Here is a 22,496-nt window from a genome sequence, read left to right on the forward strand (position 1 = left end):
AATGAGATAGAATAAGTGAAAGTTCTTTTCAATGTAGAAAACCAGACAGAAATGAAAAGTATTGTTTCTTTGCCTTACCATGGTCTTGTTAAAAACCCTTCTTTCTGCTGTCCTTCCTTACCCCACACCCAAATAAGACAGCCACAAAGCCTGATGTTTTCATATGCCTGCCCGGAAGCAGAGGGTACCACATGGCAGAATCTTACTCACTTCACTTAGGCTGTGCTGATCCCAACTCCTACCTGTCCTTAGTCTGTGTGCCTTAGTAAGAGATAAATTTATTTCACTACCTCAGAGCAAGTAGAACCAGAATAAATGTTCACCTGCACGGGTTCAAATCCCTGCTGTGCCTCTCACTAGCTGTACAGCCTTTGAGAATTACTCAAGGTCTCTGAGCCTCAGTTTCCTCATATAAAAAGTAAGCATAGTACTGCCTTCTTCTTAGAGTGGATTTCTGAAGGTGATACCTGTGAAGGACCAAAATAAGTGTTTAGCATTTAGTGTATATGGTTAGTAATTTATATGTTATATGGAAAGTTTGGATCCTTCTTTCTTGCAAGTTTCTGGACAGAGGAGATATTACTAAATATTTTATGATAATTTAGTCAACTTTCATAAAAGGAAGTTTGGGGATTCTTTAAACAGATGGTGACCTATAACGATAATTGACTTTCTTCTTGTTTGCAATGAAGCAAGTGATAAACATCTTCATTTCCTTTTACCATAGACACACACACATGCAAACGCACATGCACACACTTACTTTGCCTGTTTGGTCTTTAGCACAGATGGATATTGTTTCACAATGATAGAAGAAGATGATTCTGGGATGCCTGTGGTCACTTCTGGATGTCTAGGACTAGAAGGCTCAGATTTTCAGTGTCGGGTAAGGAAGATAATTTGATTCTACTTTGTAACCTTTCATTGGCTAGATTTCAAACAGCCAAATTTCAAACAAGATATAACAATTGTTTGGGGGTCTTTTTTTTACTCTCTTGTTTTCAGTAATTTGGAAAATAATTTGACAATTCGCATTGGGTCAATTCTTCCTTCCTTTAGAAATCAAATATTCATTTTATTTTTGCCGTTAACTTCTGGTTTAGTGACTCATTAGATCATCTTGCTCAAATTCCAGTTTGGTTAATTGCATTAAGCCAAACTTTCTTCCTCAGTTTACGCTACACACGTTGGTTATTACAAATAGAATAGTAATTTTGTTGAAATGCAAAAGTTGCAGTAAGGTAATACATGATGATTTGAAAGAAATTACCTAATACAATACATCAGTTTCACCATGTTTGAATAAAACTATCAGAATTTTAAGTGACTTCTCTAAATAGAATTAATTTACTAGTTTTGGATGGTATGACTTTGAAATTTAGGGGAAACCTATTAATAGCTGTTTGGGTTCGATTTTAGGACACGCCCATTCCTCATCAAAGAAGATCAATTGAATGCTGCACAGAGCGGAATGAGTGTAATAAAGATCTACACCCTACACTGCCTCCACTAAAAAACAGAGGTAAGAAGAGGAAGGCTTCCAGGCTGGAAAAGCTTTAGACATAAAGAAGATAAAAACTTGAATTATGCTCTTTTCTAAATGTATCTACCTGTACCATTTTCCACTACTGGGGCAGAGGACTGAGGCAAGATGACATAATGAAACGGTCGTTCAAAGACATGTGCAAGGAGTTCTCAGGAAAATAGTTGCATGTGTCTTCACTCTTAAGATTCTTACTTCTGGGCTTCCCTGGTGGCACAGTGGTTGAGGGTCTGCCTGCCGATGCAGGGGACATGGGTTCATGCCCCGGTCCGGGAAGATCCCACATGCCGTGGAGCGGCTGGGCCCGTGAGCCATGGCCGCTGAGCCTGCGCGTCCGGAGCCTGTGCTCCACAATGGGAGAGGCCACAGCAGTGAGAGGCCTGCGTACCGCAAAAAAAAAAAAAAAAAAAAGATTCTTACTTCCTTAACCTGTCCTCATTTCCTTCAGAAAACTACGGTGTCTAGAGCTTGGAGTGGGTTTCAGGAGGATAGAGGAGGGAGATAGTGTTTTCCGTTTACCCCTAAATGTTATTCAGAAGTTACACTTCACTCGAAAACTGCTATTTGGCTACATTCGTTTTAAGAATAAGGACCTTTTAAAGGACTAATTCAGATAATTTGCTGGATGGCATTTCCTTTTATTTATGCTAGAGTAACTACTTTTTAGTCAATTCATATGTATTGGTAAAATGGAGAAAATATCTAGAAAGTTTAATTCTAAGACTATACATTTAGTGTTGCTCATTAAAAAAGACACATACTGCATCCCCAAAGACTCCTGGTTAAAAACAGCTCCCATGTTTCCTTTCTTCTTGTTCTCACCATAAAAATAAATGGTTTGTAATTGTCATAGAGTCCTAAGTCTTATATAAGTAGCTTAAAATGATTTGTCATGATTGATTTTTATTTCTTGAGAGAGAAAATCTTCCCAACAAAATACAATGACATTTCTGGGTTTTGATGATAATATTTTATAACATTGGTTCATCCTATAGCCTAGAAAACTCTGTAAGATTGGTTCATAATAATTCACATCAAAAATTCACAGACATATTTTAATTTTGCCAGTCAACATGCTAGGTGTTATGGATAACAGAAATGGATGAAGAAAGTTCTTTCTCTCAACACATGCACACTAGGTTATGAGAGAGAAACATGGAAATAATTAAATTATACTCAGGCAGGAAAATCTCTGTAGAGTTAGATTATAAAGTGTATTAAGGACACAAAAGAGTGAGTGGCTCACTTTGGGGTGGGAGGATGTCAGAATAGCTTCATAGAAGTGATACCTGAGCAGACTTTAAGGCGGAACAGAAGTTTGCCAAATGGATAAGGCAGGAATAAAAAATTTAAAAATTAAAGTGGCTGACATAAGCCAAGAATTACGCTAATAACTGTTACATTAATTAACCCATTTGAGCTGTGGGGTACTTAGGCTTATTATTCCCCACTTAAAGGTGAGGAGATTGCAGCACACAGAGGTTGATTAACTTTGCCAAGGTTGCACACAGCCTGTGAGTAGCCTGTGACTCTAAACAGAGGCAATCTAGTAAGTGCAGAGGTTTAGTTTGTAATATTTGAGAAAGATTTGCAAAATACAGGCATATGAAACAGCATGGCTGGTTGGAGAAGGTCCCCTAATTCAGTTGTCTGAAGCCCCACAGTTCAAAGTGGGCCTGTGGGTCAGCAGCATCAGCATGGCTTGGAGCTCATTAGAAATGCAGACTCTCAGGCCTGCATTTTTAATGAGATTCCCCAAGTGATTTACATGCACATTAAAGTTTGGGCAACAGTTTTGGTAGAAAAACACCTATACGAGGATATAGCTAGTGCCACTGTGTCTCAGCACGTGAGTTCGACAACACCTTGTTCGAACACAATTCCACTGATGTCAGGTTGCTGTAAAATTCTAAATGCTTACTTTCAGTTTTTTGTAGTTATTGCCTTGTGAATCAGTTGCAAAAAGTAGGTGGTCTGTAGACATTTTGAATAGCATCTGTAGACAACACTAATGTGTTGGGAGTGGGGCGGGAGGTGGGTGAGGAGTGCTGGAAATGAAGGCAGTTGTGCCAGAATCGCTTCGCTCAAGGAGAAAAAGTTTTTATTACCTGTAAGTGGAAGAGATGCGTTCTAGCAGTAGCGGTAGGGTTTAGGAAAACTGACTCAAATGCTGCAGTGCACATACGGTCCTGTAGATGGAGCCAGATTCTAGTTAGGACCCGGCAGGCAGGGGAGGATTCTCTGAAGAGGTTGAGTGCTAGGGACTTTTAAAAGCAGAGTAAGTCTCCTAGAGAACTCAGTGAAAAGGCTTTGAAAAGAAGGGTAGTAGTATTGGGAAGACAAGTCCTTGGTCAGGGCAGTAAGGGAAAGAGGATGTTACTGTGGCTGGTCGATTATGTTGAGGATTATACAAGGTGACGGACTTGGGGGGAGTTTAGTGGCTGTAGGGTTTACCATTTTGAACTCTGAGGATCCCAGGTAGTGCCTGGGTGAGGTCTCTGCAGATTCCACCTCACCATTTTGGCACAGTCGTTTTGGGGTCCAGTAAAAGTCACTGCAGGCTGTGGTCTGGGAGCACTGGTCTTTCTTACACAAATATACCACAGAGCTGCTGCCTTTCTTGTTTTTGCCTCTACCATATATACACATGGGCAGCATTTTTTTTTGGAAGTGGACTATACATGTTTACTGAATATCAGTAATGCATTGGTCAGAAATATTTGCACTGCAGCCATATTGGATATATGTCTTTATATAGTCATATTGGAGATAGGTATATTTATGTTTTGGTATAAAACCCCAAATAAAGAACAGGGATGTTAAAGAGACATGGAACCATCTTAATTTGATATTTTTAACTTTAGCTGTCGTTTTTATACTTACGACCAACCCTAACTTTTGTGGAGCCGGGGCAATGGTATAAATGGAAGTCCACATACCATTTACCTAATTATTTAAAACTCATAAACCAATGTAGAAGACTGGTAAATAAAATACTTTCTGTTAACCAAACTTAACAAGAATATTTTCATAGTGATGGGGAACACCAGCTTGGCATTCAGAATGCTTGATCTACTTAGACTTATTCATTCCAGTGTGGGAGTGGGAGTGATTGGGAGCCCCGTTCTTGGTTCTGTCTGGCATTGGGAGAGGTCTCTCATGCATGCAGCTGGACACCTGTTTTGTGTCTGTCTCAGCCTGTTGGCAGTGATACTGTCGGCTGGGAAAGTCTGAATCACTTACTGGGATCCATACCACTGTGGCAGCCCCCATAGATGTTTCTCTGACTGGAGCTAATGTTGTGGCTAGACTGACCGGTGTGGTTCTTATTATCTAAAATGCACCTTAGCAGCCACTGTCAGAGAAATCTGAAAGATAAGATGTATTATTTGCAAGAACCAGAGGGTACACAGCACACCTGAGGGCCACACAGCAAGGTCACAGGCATGGGGGGGTGGGGACCTGGGGTTCTCCCTTTACTGGGGTCAAAGGTGGGGTGCCTAGGGTTTCACAGTTTCTCTTTTTATTGGCAAATTAATTAATTTTGAAAGTTGAGTTATGACTGAAATATAACATTATATTAGTTTCAGGTGTATAACATAATGACTTGATATTTGTATATGTTGCAAAAATCATCACCACAGTAAGTCTAGCTAACATTTGTCACCATACACGGTTACAAAAATATTGGCAAGTTTAAAACGTAAGAGTGGGAATTAGGGCACGGGAAGGGAAAAACAGAATTATTCAAGCGGTCAGTTATCCAGGGAACTTCACGGATGGGGTGACCTGCTTTCTTATCTAGTTGTTTTACTAGTGGTGTGGCATACAGCTGGCAATGTGCTTATTTGAGATAGAGGTCTTTGCAACAGATGCCTCAGAAATCAGAAGCTTAATGTCAGGCACCCACATTACAACACCCCAGCCCTCTGGTTTACGCTCTGCCCACATGTCTTGCCCCAGACACCCCTTGGCCACTGCTTGGTCACCCCTCAGGCCTTTGGGTAAGTACACCAGCTCCTTGGTCCACCCTCAGGGAGACAGGGGGCCTCATAGTTTCCAGACACAGGCCTGGGGCCATTTAGGTAGAATTCCAGACTTTGGGTCAACGGCCAGTGTTTTAAATGGAGAGCAGGATGGGACAAATTCTGGGTGGACACGTTGCCTGTGTTCTGCAGACCACTGCTCAGTGGGAAGGGGCCCAGTTAAAGGGAGCCAGAGCAGGACCCTCTAAATCTCAGAGCCTAGGTAACTGTGAATGGAGTGCTTACTTACTGTGGCTCTTTTCTAAGTACTTTACATACACTGACTCATTTAATCCTCATAACAGCTCAGTAGGGAAAGCACCATTAGCATCACCCCAATTTCTCAGACATGCAGCTAAGGAATAGTGAGGTCAAGTACTGTGTGAAGGTTACACAGCTAAAGTAAGTACTGGAGATGGGAAATCGGCCTATGACCTCATCTCCCTGAATTGTCTATAAAGAGCCTTAAATGACATTCTCAAAAAAAGAAAAAAGCGTTTATGTATCTAAGAGTTAGAAGACTCTAAGTAAGTAGTGGTTAGCCATGTCACAAAATAATCAATAAACAAGATGATTACTTTGAAGCCTCCTGTTTATTATGTTTGCACAATTAGCATTTTCTTCATTCTTAGAATATGATGTTAGAGGGTTGCTCCCTCTCTCTCTTGCACACACACTCTCTCTCCGCTCCTCCTCTCTCGTCCTCTTCCTTCTAATTTATCATTTATTAAGGCCCACTTACGGGCTTCCCTGGTGGCGCAGTGGCTGAGAGTCCGCCTACCGATGCAGGGGACACGGGTTCGTGCTCCAGTCCGGGAAGATCCCACACGCCGCGGAGCGGCTGGGCCCGTGAGCCATGGCCACTGAGCCTGCGCATCCGGAGCCTGCGCTCCGCAACGGGAGAGGCCACAGCGGTGAGAGGCCCGCGTACCGGAAAAAAAATAAAATAAAAAAAAAATAAGGCCCACTTACGTATTAATACTAGGCTAGTGGTTTTCAAACTTAGGTGCATCAGAATCACCTGGGGGGCTTATTAAAACACGGATTACTGGCCCCCACCTAGAGTTTCTGATTCAGTAGATCTGAGTGGACCCCAATGATTTGCCTTTCTAAGGAGTTTCCAGGTGATACTGATGATGTTGGTCCAGAGACCACACTTTGAGACCCCTGGGCTAGGCATTGCCTGATAGATTGTTACATATTATTATAGTAGACTTCCTATAAACCTATGTGTCAAACTAGTACAAAGCAGACACTGTATTATTAAAAGATGAGAGGGTTAAAAAATCCAGCTCACCATTTTGTTGTTGTTCTTTTTTTCTTAATAATAGCTTTTCTGAAAAAGTTAAATGATTAACCTTATCTCAAAACATCTGTATTACTAGGTGCTAAATAATAACAGGCTTAGGTGAGGTTCTGTTATTAGACCTCAGAGAAGTACTAAGCGTAGGGGTACATACCTACAAATAAATTGTCTTATTAAAAAATAAACAAGAAAACCTTTTCTACCGATCCAGAGTTTTTTCACTTTTTTTTCCAACTTAGATGCATTTAGCAGGAAATTAGAGATACAAAATCACATCCAACAAATATTTATCAATGTATATTTAGATCCTTGAAATTTTATTTGTCATCTTCTGTTTCAAAAAAAGATGATGAAGAGTGACCAGAAAGCAGCGGAAATTCTTTTATGAATATTAGTTTTCCTTTTGCTTTGCTTATTCCATTTCAGCACCAGCAAAGCAGAATACCCTGGGACAATATTCTTTCTCCTGAAGGAAGAAATATGAAAAGTAATTAGATCAAATGCAGCACCTTCATTATAAACAATAAAATATGATTCGGGAAGCCCAGTCACACTGCAGCTGGTGCAAAGAGGAGGGAGACATGTCTGTTTTGATGGAGAGGCTTGTAGGGAGAAGTCGTGGTGCCCTGGTGTCTGGCTTCCTGCCTGCAGAATTAGTGATGAAGGGGCACTGAGATGCTGGAAGGGATGATGTATGGTTCCAGCGTCACATGGTTTGACCAAGATATTGTGAGTTAAATGTTCTCTTGAAATGGTGTGTAGGCAAGAGAATTTGATGAGGTTTTTTTCCTCCTCCCAAATTACTTATTATTACTTATTTTTTTTTCAAATGAGCACTTAAAGAAGTGAAAGACTGGTGTTGAAATGAACAGAAGCCCTTTGCTTTATTAAATGGGATCCTTAAATTTGGCTTTTACAAGAGCAAATAAAGTTCATATAATTTTTTGGAATACGTATAGTTTGTGTGTTTAAATATGGGAATTACTAATACACACTACATGTATACTTCATGGAAAATGTATCCGAAACAACTGTTTCTGGTTTGAAATAGGGTAATTTCAGTGTAGTTTAAGTAAAATTATAATACAGGATTTCCAAAGCTAAACTTTACCTTATTATTTCTTTTCTTACTCCACTAAAAAATATATTCTGATCAGTTTACAGATTTGTTTAAAAATGCTATTGCTTAGCTTCGGGTATTGCCAATTACAAATTAAACTCAATAGGTAACAGGTATTTAATCAGTGAAACCGTCTCCCATATTCTCTATAACACAGATAGGTTGAATATATGATACCATCTAGAATGCAAAGGTCAGTTGCAGAATTTTCCTTCTGACACATATATTATGCTTGCGGCAGTATAAACCGGTACATGAGTCTGAGCCGAATTCCTGGCCAGGGAATAGCTCTTAACATTTCTGGAAATGTGCAGCTTCTAACTATTTTGGAAATTCTGGTTAACTTTGTATTTGGGATAGGTGAAAGAAATTTGTAAATAATTAGACTTTTCCTTTCTCACTGAACACAGTAATCTGGATATAACAGTTCTGTCTTAACTTCCTTTGTTACCAGAAAATATAATGCTAAATCTTTTTCTGCAGGAAAATAACTGGAATATTACGTCTTTGTTCTTATAGTGAATTTAATTCTAGATGTTACTGTGAGATGACATCCCAATATATGATGAAGGTAAATTACAGTATTGTTTGTTGACTAAAATCCTCTGACAAGAATATGCTTTTCAGGCACTTTGTGCTCTATTAATAGAAAGATGTCTCCAATTTATCTGTGGTTATAACACTGAGAGCACATATAAAGATGTCTTTGGGCCATCGTATTTCCAAGACTCTTTCTAGCAATATGGTTTTTTATTTCCTATTGCAATTATGAGCGATCTTCTAGCCTTATAGAAATAGTCCTGGCATTTTAAGCAGTTGCAAACCAGTTAATTATCAGAGAGGAGACAAGTAATGACAGAATGCTGTTTTGTTAGGAAACCATTGGTGATTCTTACTTGCCTCTCAGAGTGAACCAGACTTCCCTAGAGAGTTCTCCATTCTGCTTCCCTGAGCAGTTGGAGTGACAGCCAGGTAGAAATCTGCTGGCCTAGAGAGAACTGTGGGCTCTGTTCTTTTCCTGATATGTATCTGGAAGTGTTCGCTTTCCAAGACTCTGGCAGTGACTTGAATGTTTACATTGTTAATGCTCTGAGCACAGGTAATGGCAGATTAAAACATGACAGGCACGACCAACAGAAACAAAAGGCACATTGATAAGGCTCACTATTTATGACAAAAGACGAGGCAGTAGGGGATAGGTTTATTGGGGCAAAGAAAAGGAAAGTGGAAAGGTAATGCTAGCCTTTAAAAAAAGTGCTTGATGGTAAGGAAAAAATCCCTTAGATTCTTTCTGGCCTCATTGCTCTCATAAATCAGAAATCTAATATGGTGAGTAATAAATACACTGTTCTTGTGCTTCCCTGGTGGTGCAGTGCTTGAGAGTCCGCCTGCCGATGCAGGGGACACGGGTTCGTGCCCCGGTCGGGGAAGATCCCACGTGCCGCGGAGCGGCTGGGCCCGTGAGCCATGGCCGCTGAGCCTGCGCGTCCAGAGCCTGTGCTCCGCAACGGGAGAGGCCACAGCAGTGAGAGGCCCGCGTACCGAGAAAAATAAAAAATAAAAAAGTACACTGTTCTTACGGTTCAGAGTGTTCTGCATTTACGTGGAAAAGTGAAAGTCGATGAGGCTGATAGTTTTTAGTAAAATTATATCACTTGAATGAAAAAGTATTCTGTATTTGTGTACTGGAAATATGTTGTGCATATGTAGTTAGTTACTCTAGTTTTGATAGAGTATCCAGCGTTCTCTTTGATTTTCTGCAAAATCAGGCTTTTTTGCTTTTGTTGTCCTTAAAATTGGAAATAGATTTTAAGCTGTTTGCAGCGACATTATTTGCACCATGGTATTTGTATGCATGCATGTGTACAAACGTTGTTAATTGCTCTCTCACTGGCGGAGGTATTGTGCTCAGTTTGGGTTATTATTGACTTTGCCTATAACCCAGAAGAGCGGGGGAGGTAAGGAGGGAAATTTTACTAAGAAAATTCATTGTGTAAAATCTTAGCCCACGTAATTTTAAGAGCTTACAAATTATTTTCAAGATTTCCTAAGCAACACTTTTTGGACAACGCATGTGGTAATTATATATGAGTCCTATTGTTGTTAAAGGCTGAATGGCTCTTTGAATGTGTACTCCAGTAGATCACGGTCTTGAACTGTTTCTCTGCTCAATTGGCAGTGTTTCTGAATTTAATATAAAACTGCTTTTTAAAAAATGGTCTCTCATTTAGTCTTTTCAGATGCAGACAGACTACTTCCATTAATATTTTACAAGTAGTGTAGATCATAAATAATTATTAAACATATATTTTAGACTGATGAGTAAATCATAACATTAACCATCATAAGATTTGGATGAGAAATTAGTATAAAAATCTGTGGATTTTAGTTTATAATAAATAATCCAAAGTTTCTCTGATAGATTTCACAGTAAGATTTATTTTCATTTCATGTGTTCGTGTTACTTTCCTGATTTTGGTAACTGCATTACCATTTGGTAAGACAATGTCCTTGTTCTTAGGAAGTTCACTCTGAAGTGCTTATGGGTGGAGACATTATGTCTGTAACTTCAGGTGATGCACAGAGTATACATACGTAAAAATAAATAAATATGAGTACAAACATGTACATATACATATCTTTATATATAGAGAGGGAGATAGGCACACACATACATACTGAGAGAGCAAGAGAATTATAAAGTAAACATGGTAAAATTTTAAAAATGAAAACTCTCTAAAGGGCATATTGGAGTCCTTTATCCTTACAGGTTTTCTATAAGACTGAGATTATTTCAGAATAATTAAGACATATGTTCACATTGATGGTAAAAAAGAAACCTGTAATCTTTTTTAAAGGGTACTTTGACAACATGTATGAAAAACCTTAAAATATATATCCTTCAAACTAATAATTCTACTTCTTCAAATCTAGATTAAGAAAATAATCATTGACATGTGCAGTGATGTATGTGTAAGAATGTTCATCACAGAATTTTATGTATCACAGCAAAGATGTATTGTAGCAAAATCTTGCAATCTCCTAAATATACGTCATCAGAAGACTGACTTTCTAATTAGGATGTGTCTGTATATGTACTGTGTAATCTTTGAAACTCACTTTGCAGAAAAATTTTTATTGTTTTGGAAAATGTTTACAATATTATAAATGAAAACAATCTAGTTACAAGGCAATTCTAATGGTTTTTTTCCCCAAATTTTTTATTTGTGGTGAAATATACATAACGTAAAGTTTACCATCTTAATCATTTTCAAGTGTACAGTTCAGTGATATTAAATATGTTTATAATGTTATACAGCCATAACCACCATCCATCTCTATAGCTCTGTTCACCTTGTAGAACTGAAACTCTTACCCATTAAATATTAACTTCCCCCATCTCTCCTCCCCACAACCCCTGGCAACTACCATTCTTCTTTTTGTCTTTGTCGTTTTGACTTCTCTAAGTATCTCATATAAGTGGAGTGTTTGTCTTTTTGTGACTGGCTTGTTTCACTTAGCACAATGTCCTTAAGGTTCATTCATGTTGTAATATATGTCAGAATCTCTTTCCTTTTAAGGCTAAACCACGTCTTATGTATATACCACATTTTGCTTATCCATTCATATGTCAGTGGACACTTGGGTTTCTTCCATGTTTTAGCTGTTGTGAATAATACAGCTATGGGCATGGGTGTATACAATGCCTTTTTGTGAACCATTTTGTTCATGAACTTTTTTTTTGTTCATTGAAATGGTACTGGAAAGGCATACACTAAAATCTTAGCAGTAATTTTTGTAAATAGTGAGGTGGTGGCAATTTTATTTATTTTATTTTAGTTAGTTGGTGCTTTTCAGTTTTTCTTCAGGGAACGTATAATACTTTTGAATGAAAAAAAAAGAAATTTACATTTAGTAGGGTAAGGTCCCCAGCCAAAATGTTTAGGTAGCCGTACCATTAAAAGTATACAGCACAGTTGGAAAACATCTTGTTTGTAGGTAACCAAAGTCATAAATTACAATACCTTTTAACATTAAATAGCAGTAATTACTCTCTCAAGGATGTATGGTGCCCTTAATAAGAACGGTGCTAGTTCTATTACTAGGTAAGTGCACCAGGTTTTCAGTCAGTTTCCTCAAAATACGTTCCAGAGACTCCCTGCATATAGATCACCTGGGATGGCTGTAAAAAACAAAAAATATACTTTGAATAAAAATCTCTGGGGTTGAAGTCAGTAAATATGCATCTGTATAAAGCTCTCCAGGTCATTCTTATTTTTACAACGTGTGAGAAATCATGCTGTAATATTATAAATCTTATTTGTCAGGAACTGGAGTTAAAACAGCGTGAATACTGTTTAATAATTTGTTCTTTAAAAGGATCACACAGTAGTAATTCTTTGAGTGGAACATACCCATTCTTTTAAAATAGGATGCCGTTTATGAAAAATTAAGCTATGTATTTTTGAAGGGCATCTTTGTTTAAAGTAATGCAAATCACGTATTCTATTTATTTGGCAATATTTGAGGAATTCTGATCCTTTGTATCCATCATAGGATTACTTTGGTTTTTATGTACAATGAATATAGATTTGTTTTTTTATCAAATTCATGATATAGAGTGCTCCAGAAACCACATGAGAAAAATCTGTAAACGCATCAGCTGGATCTGAAATAAACATGAACAACCTGCTTATATTTTAGGGGTATTGATCCATTTACATTTATTTATATCCTGTGCTTTTATCCTATGTCAAACCTATTCCTTCCAGAGAAGAAGAAATGCATGCTCTTGAAGTGAGTGGCTAGATGAACAATGATTCGTGTTACTCAGACTTATTTAATTTAGAGAGTATATATATATATATATATATATATATATTTCTTATCAATTAGCAGATTAAAAGGACCTCTCAAATCTTGCACATGGAGCAGCAAGCACTTTTAGGAAAGAGTTGCTTCCTAAATTTTAAATGAAAATAATCTCTGTATCATGGCTCTTTTTACTTTATTTTTAATTTCAGATTTTGTTGATGGACCTGTACACCACAAGGCCTTACTTATATCTGTGACTGTCTGTAGTTTGCTCTTGGTCCTTATCATTTTATTCTGTTACTTCAGGTAAGTTTCTAACATGTAGATATAGAATTTTGAGTTTATAATATCATTCTCATACTCTTCTACCTGTTGACATTTTTTTACCACAGCTTTCCTTGACCTAATTAGATCTTAGATTTCACTGATAATATCAGTTACTATTGATAAATATTTGTCCTAATGAAGCTATTAATAGATACCTATCTCATTTCTGCTTCAGATATCAAAACCACCCAGAAAACTTTTCATCCCTAGGAAATTTATGGTAGCTAGGAAGTTCAGGAACTAGTTGCTACTGAGGTTTGACTCAAAGCAGAGAAATGACCATGGTGAACTTAGAATTGCTTTAGTAATTCCTTATTTTGTGAGCTAACGATATCCTCTTAGCACTGAAAGATTTTAAAGATAATTTATAGATCAATTATTAAAATAAAATATGTTCAGTTATTAAATTACAGTATGGTCATTAGAAATTATTTTCAGTCACCTAAGAACTCATTTTCTACTTTGTGAAATATCAAGGACCTTTAAATTCTTATCATTGGCTTTTTGTAATAGTAATTTAGGTTACTTTTCTACAAGTAGGAGTTGATTCAAATAACATCATTTCTAATTGAAGGCATAATTATTGATAAAAGTTTTTAAAGTTTCAGTTTATCTCATTTATCTGTACATTGCCTTGGATGAGAAAATTGTAATGTGTTTTGTAAACCAAAAATTTGCATCTGTAGTTGATCAGGGACCTTATAAGAAAAGATTTTAGGGAATGAATATTGGAACTGTATAGAAACATTAATGGAATGTAGCCTGCTTGGATATATGCATTTGATAGGAATAGAGAAGAAAAATCATATGTGGTTGTGAGTGAGTAAAAACATGTAGTTTACTTTAAAATATAGGTTAGAAGGGTAATTACGATTTTGTGCTGGAAATCATAACTAAGGGTAATAAATACTGAGCATCTAATCTCGTATTATGTGCAAAGATAAAACCTGCTGTGGTTGCTGTTTTATCTGCATGTTTGCCACTATCATTGCAATCCAGTGTCTAACATTATCTTTCTTTGTGCATCTTCAGGTATAAAAGACAAGAAACCAGACCTCGGTACAGCATTGGATTAGAACAGGATGAAACTTACATTCCTCCTGGAGAATCCCTGAGAGACTTAATTGAGCAGTCTCAGAGCTCAGGAAGCGGATCAGGCCTCCCTCTGCTGGTATGAGAAGAACATACCTTGAATTTAAAGGAAATGTATTCTGAGAGGAAATGTCAATAACTGCTGGGTTTCATTTTACTGAAACAGATAGGGCAGTGGACAAAGAGAAAGCTCTCTGCAGTCAGTCAGACATCAGATCTCAGATACAGGGTTTCCTGATAACATTTTGACATATTGGGGGTGAGGTCATTGTTCTTTAATGTAAGTGTATGGTTGCAATCCAGACCCTCAGATGTTCTGATAAAGAGCAGATTAGAAAACATTCAGTATGGGACCATCTTCCCTCTGTTTTCAGTAAGGATAACATTACTGCACTTTGGCCTGGCTTTTGAAGGCAAAAGTATTACAACCAAATGGGATCTGAGTACTTCTACAAGAGAAGAAGGCTGCATCTCAGCTGGAGGGTTTATGTTTCAGGGTGAAGCCCTGGCTTTTCCATTCAGGAGAGTTTTAATTTTCTGATGGTCAACACTGCCAACTTGGAAGAAAATATATACTGAACCCAAGGCACTTGCTTTAATGAGAAAAGCATTTGGTTACTTTATGGACCATGCAAAAAGATTGTTGGGACTTGGAATGGAAATAACAATATTAATGAGAAATATTTTCCTTTATAAACTCTTAAGACTGATTTTCCTAATCTTTATTGTCTGGTTCTGACTTTGGATATCTTGTTTACTTGATTCTTTTGGTGACCTTTTATTTAGTACTAAAAGTAACTAGAAAAAAAATCTCAAGCCAAGAATTTATTTTATAACTCTTTTCATTTTTAACATCCAAAAAGCTGTATATACATTTATAACTTGAAGAGTTTGGAGGTGAGTACACATCTGTGAAGCCATCACCACAATCTAGGCCATGAACATATCCATCACCTCCAAAACTTTCCTCCTGCCCCATTCATTCATTTATTATTATTATTATTATTTTATGATAAGAACACAACATAAGGGACTTCCCTGGTGGTACAGTGGTTAAGAATCCACCTGCCAATGCAGGGGACACGGGTTCGAGCCCTGGTCCGGGAAGATCCCACATATTGCGGAGCAACTAAGCCTGTGCGTCACAACTACTGAGGCTGCATTCTAGAGCCCATGCGCCACAACTACTGAAGCCCGTGTGCCTAGAGCCCATGCTCCGCAACAAGAGATGCCACCACAATGAGAAGCCCAGGCACCGCAACAAAGAGTAGTCCCCGCTCGCCACAGGTAGAGAAAGCCCATGCAGCAACGAAGACCCAACGCAGCCAAAAAATAAATAAATAAAATTATTTAAAAAACCCCACACAACATAAGATCTAATCTCTTAGCTCTTAGCAAAATTTAAAAAATACAATACACCCATAATAGAGGTGTTAGCTAACACTACTGTGATAATCATATCACAATATATAAATATATCAAATCAACACATTGTATACCTTAAACTTACAAAATGTTATATGTCAATTGTGTCTAACTGAAAATAAAGTTAGTGTCAGCTTTTAGCTCTGAACTAGGAAGAAGAGTATACAATACAGTGTTGTCAACTGTAGATACTGTGCTGTACAGTAGATCTCTAGGACTTATTCATCTTGCATAACTGAAACTCTGTGCTCTTCGACTAATACCTCCCCTGGAGGTGATAAACCAGACAGAAAACCACTTGTGAAGTAGTCGCTATGACCAAACCAATGCTACTTAGGATGTAAGTTTTTTTTTTTAAACTTACATGTAAAAGTTCTTATCAAATTGCTTGCCTTTTCATTCTTAGAATTTAACTCATATATAGCAAATATCATTCTTATATTTAAACATGTTTTATTACACTTCTTTTTCAAGTACATATATTAAAATCCCTTTTGATATTAATCAATCAGATACGCTGTTAGAATTGAAGACTACCTGTTTTCCTCCTTCTAGACCTTTTTTTTTTTTTTTTTTTGTGCGGTACGCGGGCCTCTCACCGCTGCGGCCTCTCCCGCTGCGGCCTCTCCCACTGCGGAGCGCAGGCTCAGCGGCCATGGCTCACGGGCCCAGCCACTCCGCGGCATGTGGGATCCTCCCGGACCGGGGCACAAACCCGCGTCCCCTGCATCGGCAGGCGGACTCTCAACCACTGTGCCACCAAGGAAGCCCCCTATTAATTCTTTTACTTCCCTGGATAACACATTCTAACATCTAGTAGTGGTTATGGGTCTTCTTTCTTAGCTTGGTGAGCACGACATCCCTCTCCTCCCACCTCTTCCCCACCTGCTTCTTGAGCTCTAGCATCAGCCTTGAGTAATTGTTTCGAAAATACAACGTGTTTTTAAAATCCATGTCTTTGCAAATGTAATGTCTTTCTGGAGAGTTCCTCAGACTGTGGCTCAAGGCTTACCCCATGTTTCATCTCTGTGACAGATTAGCCCAGACTGAGCCAGTCTGTTTAACTTCTGTCTTGACAGTTTGCTTATTGTACCAGTGTAGCAGTTTAAAATAACATTGTAATTGGTGTTAGTGTACCTGTGTCTTTAGGTAGACTCTCATCTCTTTGGGGTGGAGACTACATTTTTTCACTTTGTATCCTTAGTAGCATACCTGAGTGATTAAAGAGGCTGCTCAATAATTTGTTTTTTCAACTCCAACTTTTAATATCTGTGAAAACTATAATATCTTACTTCTGTAATCTGGACACCAAAAAAACCCAGCATTTGACTATTAACTGGTCCAGTCCTGGCCAGACTCTCATTTAATCCTCATAGCAGCTGTGAGGTAGTACTAGAAATGTAGCCCTGTATCACACAGCAGGGGCATAGGCCCCTGACTTGGGCCAACTGGTTAATATGTGGAGAAGCCAGGATTCAAACCCAGATGATCTGCCTCTAGAATCTGTGCTCTTCATGTTTGTGAACCAAATATTAAATAAAACAAAGAATTGCGTTTGATAGCAACAGGATGGGAAGAAGGATCCTGTCAAACTCAGTTTAGTGAGGGGAAATTCTCAGTATTACAGATTTAAGATCCTGTTTTAAGATTTGATTTTTAAGATAAACAATGCAGAAATGCACAGTAGTCTCTCTGCATATTAATTCCGATTTGTGGTTTATTTCATTAACGTAAAGAAAAAGTTCATGCCATGTGTATAAACACATACTTGGACCTAATATTTGCCAAGTGACTTTGTATATAAATCCTCTAAGGGAGGAATATCATAGGGTGGTTGTAAGAATTAAGATAGTTTGCCTGCTATATATATATATATATAAAGATAAATATACATATACAGATATATAAACAAATATACATATATATAAATAAACATACATACACATACATAAATATACATACATAAATATACATATATAAATAAATATACATATATAAATAAATATACACATACATATATATAAATAAATATACATATATATAAATAAATATACACATACATATATAAATAAATATATATATAAACATGCCTGGCACATTTAATACATACATAGTATGCGCTCAGTAAATAGTAACACTATTATTATTTATTTATACCCTATTTATCTGACCTTGTAAAGGAACAAAAGGTGAAGTAAATTGTCTAACTGAACATCAAACCTCTTAGTTGAGGAATCTTTCGTGAAAAATATTTCCAATATGTATCATTAACTCAGCCTTACTAAGCAAAGTGTTTTAAACAGTATATTTGTGTGTAGGGGTGTGTGTTTTGTTAATTCAGGAACATGTAGAGAGCACAGAGCATTACTTACAACTACATGGTTTTTAATGTCCATCGTGTACATGGGCTTAACCGTTAGGCACTATCAGATAGCTGATCACTAGATAAGAGGACATTTCTGAAATAGTGATAACTCCTTATAATCCTTATACAGCTAATTGTACCCATTTTGCATGAAATAATTCTTCTCTTTTTGGAATCACAATTATAGTGATTATTTTTTATTTATACAATCTAACTTTCAAAATTGATATCTAAGAATGTAATACAGAAGGAAAGTTTAAGTACAGAAAGACCTGAAACATTAACTAAATGAAATAAAAACTCAAATAACATAGTTAAAACATTTTTCAAATTATATTTTCAGGTCCATAGATGTTATAATAAATCTCAAAATATAAGTATATTTTAAATTTCTGAATATGATTTAGTGAGACTTTTTATCTTTGAGATAAGTTGTTCCTATTCTTGTGAGCATTGCCAATTCCAACTTTGCTTTCATTAAATTAATTATATATGTTATCATTAGAAAAGAAGTGGATATAAAGCTGTTTGTTAGGAAATGTTCTGTAGATTTACGTAAGTACTGCTTTGTAACATCTATAAATTAGTAATATTTCTTTAATAAATGTAGGAAGTCTCCTCAAGTCAATAATTTAACTACTTACGGATTTGGCTCTCAACTGCTTAGTGCCCTTGACGCTTCTGTTCCCTTATTTAGGAATGGAAATGTGCTGAAGGTTTCCTCACAGAGCCTTTCTGACTCCTAAAGGGAGGAAGGCTGCTCTTCATACATACTTCCTCATTTCCTTCAGGCTGAGTGGCTAAATGGCATGTCAGTAATGCTTTTATTTTTTAATTCTTCTTTCACAGGAGAAGAAAAAAGGACGTTATCTTGTCCCCAAAAGCTTTCAGTCTGATATTAGTGCTGGTAATGGTTCTGGCAATGGATAGCATTACCTCTTGAATTGATAAAATCATCCATTATGCAAAAACAGAGCACATCCCAGCTGATAGACATCTGTGGTAGGCAGAATACTGCCCCCCCCAAAATGTCCATGTCCTAATCCCTAGAATCTGTTATTTTACATGGTGAAGGGGAACGAAGGTTGCTCATCAGCTGTCCTTGAAGTGAGATTATTCTGGATTATCTAGGTGGACTCAGTATAATTACATGGCCCTTAAAAGTGCAAATACAGAAAGAAACACTTTGGGTTTACTTGATGCAAAGCATGTCTCTGCGAAGAGTACATCCCAATTTTCTGACCAGGTCTTATGAGAGTTCTATGTTAGATTCTTTATATAGGTCTCCCAAATTATGTAAATGGTCACCAATACTTAGCCCCTTCAGTCATGGAGTTTTAAAACATTTAAGCAGAGGTAGAATGAAGATCATGTGTAAAGAGACTTACAACCTTTATGCCGTTTAGCTCTCCTATTTTCCTTCTCTTTATCTCTGCTGCACTCTATAATTCTTCAGAGCTCCCTCACAGTTTAACTTTCTCCCCAGCTCTAATCGGCTGTTTTACGTCTCCATTTTACATTTCTTGTTATGACAACTCTTCCACCTCAAAGTATAATTTTCAGTAATTTCTTACTTCTTCCTTGTATTTCATTCTGTCTCCTATTTCTTCACACATCTCATGTACTGTTCTTGGCATTTTGTATCTGAAAATTCCAGTATCTGTAATCTGAAGGGGTTAAATCTGCTTGGGTTGTTTCTCCTGCCTCTCATTTGCAGTGGCTGTTTCCTTTTGTTTTAAGGCGTTTTACTCTCTAGGATCTTCTCTTTCTCTTTCCTTTCTTTCTCTCCCTCCATTTTCTTCTCTTCCTTCTCTCCTTCTCCCCCCAACCCCACCTTGGGGATTTCCTTTATTTCCTTGTGAGCCCAACAATGCGTTATCAGTGTTTTGTTTCTTATATTTTATCCACAATCAAAGTTGTATGGTGGCAAGAGCTCCTTTAGAGCATCTAGTATCTCACCATAGTGGTGGAGTGAAACGTATTCTGCAAATGATTTCCTCAAGAGAGGATTTGTATTTGCTTTTGCCGGGAGCCATGGTGATGGCTAGGCAACCTAGGGCAAATTTGGTACCATTCAGTGGTTCCGGCTTAATGCTAAAGCCCAGGGTTCAGTTTCTCTAATTTTAAAGGGGTCAAAGTTCATATTCTAGATCTCAGTGCTGGTATTATTCTTTGTCCAGACAGCAACCTGGCTTTTGAATATGCTGCTGAATGCTTATCTATCCCTGCTCTGGTCTTAACTCTGTCCTTCCTCTTTTCCTCCCTCCCTCCATTCCTCGCTGCTCAGAGGTTTCCTTTATTTCTATGTGTGCCCAACAGTGCATTACATTTTTCTTTGGTTGTATTTTATCCAAACATATAGTGACATGATTCCCTTCAGAGTATCTAGTATCCCACTATAGTGGTAGAAGCGAAAAGTATTCTATTCTGCCAATTACTGTGAACCCATTCAGGTTTTTTCTCTGTGAAAATAATAATAGGTAGAATAAAATACTTAATAATTTGGAAGCAATACTTCAAACACTCAAAATCCACATTCAATTTCAAATACATTTAAAAGAGGACAGCATAAATTAATAAATAAATGCAAATAAGTTGTCTCTGTAAAGAAAAACTACTGGCTAAATATATGTTACATGCGTCTCTTCTCCGGAGGGGGGAAAAAAAAAAGATTAAACAAATCTGTTGTGCTGTGAATACACTAACAATGTGTTTTGGGATTTAACAGGTCCAGAGGACTATAGCTAAGCAGATTCAGATGGTGAAACAGATTGGAAAAGGGCGCTATGGGGAAGTTTGGATGGGAAAGTGGCGTGGCGAAAAGGTAGCTGTGAAAGTGTTCTTCACCACAGAGGAAGCCAGCTGGTTCCGAGAGACAGAAATATATCAGACAGTGTTGATGAGGCATGAAAACATTTTGGGTGAGTAAAAGTCTGTATAGCAATGTTCAGGGTTTCCTAGCTTTCCTCTCTTTTTCTGTTAACACCTGCATATTAACTCAGCTGTGTAGACCTGTTATGAAATATATAGACATTTTCTTCTTGGCATGAGCCCAAGAACGTCATACGCTTCTAATGGGAGACCTGGCAGGAGGAATGACTAAGGCACTTCTATGAATGAACGGTGGGTTGGAAATGGAACATGTTCAAAAAGTTTTTTCTTCCGGGACAGGAAATGCAAAACCAGAATTTCTTAAGGTTTCTTAGGGATTTGAAGGAACACATTTTTGCCTAAGTGCTGTGAAAAGTTATGGGAATTTTATCTGCAGGGTTTATTTATGTCCAGAGTTTATATTGATAATTGATTTCCTTTTTATTTTCTCAAGTTAGAAATGATCTAGCTGGATCATTCAAGTAGAAAGAGTATAAGCTAATCATGGAGTGTGTGCCTGTTTTGTAAACAGTGTCTTATGTGTAACTCTAATACCAGGAACTATTTACTGTTAACTTCAAGATCATTTAAATATCAACTGCTGATTAGAAAGGGATCCTGTTTTCAGATACAAACTCTTAGTGTTTCTCCACTCCTGCTGTTTTGATGGCCTCTGATTGGTATTAGTGGTTTAATACTGTCATAGGCACAATCAGAAAACTGAATGAAATGCCAAACAAAGGACACCTATGACAAAGAGTGATAGTTGAAAAAAATAATTATCCTGATATTATTCAGGAAACACATAGCACCAACCCTTTTTGTCTTTTTTCCTTGTAGGGTTCATTGCTGCAGATATCAAAGGAACGGGGTCCTGGACCCAGTTGTACCTAATCACAGATTATCATGAAAATGGTTCCCTCTATGATTACCTGAAGTCCACCACCCTAGATACTAAATCGATGCTGAAGTTAGCCTATTCTTCTGTCAGTGGCCTATGTCACTTACACACCGAAATCTTTAGTACTCAAGGCAAACCAGCAATTGCCCATCGAGATCTGAAAAGTAAGAACATCCTGGTGAAGAAAAATGGAACTTGCTGTATAGCCGATCTGGGCTTGGCGGTTAAATTTATTAGGTTAGTATCAAATGTGAACAACAAATATACGTTTTACGGCTCTTTTCTATCACTTTTTACAGATGATACATTTTGTAGCTCAGGGCTTTTAGGATATTTAGTGGAGGAGAAATTTTATTAATTTTGACTTTTCTGTGGAGGGAAGAAGAAGAAACATTTTCTTTACAACAGATAAACAGTGTTTGGGTCAGTCTTCCTGTTTCTAAGCTCATCAGTGACCTGACTTCAAGACAGTGTTCACATAGGTTTGAGCTGTCATGAAGCTATTTAGAAAAGAGGTAGCTCATGTCCGGGATTGTGTGGTCAGAATTCTGCATAACATTTGTAAGTAGGGAAAGGTTTCAGGAAAGAGCTCCAGATTATATAGTGATAAAGGTGATTTTTATATGATATAAGAAAGATAACTTGCATAGATATTCTATGAGAAATGTTAAAAACTAATAAGCAACACACTGCCAGTGTTCAGCAC

At 37.5% G+C, this 22,496-nt stretch overlaps 1 protein-coding gene across 1 annotated transcript in view; it reads left to right on the forward strand.

Moving 5' to 3' along the window:
• The window catches only part of BMPR1B (bone morphogenetic protein receptor type 1B), a 161,557-nt gene that overhangs the window by 115,170 nt on the left and 23,891 nt on the right, over nucleotides 1–22,496 (forward strand). Inside the window, exons 3-8 of the mRNA XM_029235789.1 lie at nucleotides 784–886; nucleotides 1,420–1,522; nucleotides 13,019–13,115; nucleotides 14,169–14,307; nucleotides 20,747–20,939; nucleotides 21,730–22,027. Of these exons, the coding sequence (XP_029091622.1) occupies nucleotides 784–886; nucleotides 1,420–1,522; nucleotides 13,019–13,115; nucleotides 14,169–14,307; nucleotides 20,747–20,939; nucleotides 21,730–22,027 (933 nt within the window). The remainder of the gene's footprint in view (nucleotides 1–783; nucleotides 887–1,419; nucleotides 1,523–13,018; nucleotides 13,116–14,168; nucleotides 14,308–20,746; nucleotides 20,940–21,729; nucleotides 22,028–22,496) is intronic.

Source organism: Monodon monoceros, unplaced genomic scaffold, assembly GCF_005190385.1.
Source record: "Monodon monoceros isolate NGI ecotype Baffin Bay Population unplaced genomic scaffold, NGI_Narwhal_1 Super_Scaffold_20, whole genome shotgun sequence".
Classification (NCBI taxonomy): domain Eukaryota; kingdom Metazoa; phylum Chordata; class Mammalia; order Artiodactyla; family Monodontidae; genus Monodon; species Monodon monoceros.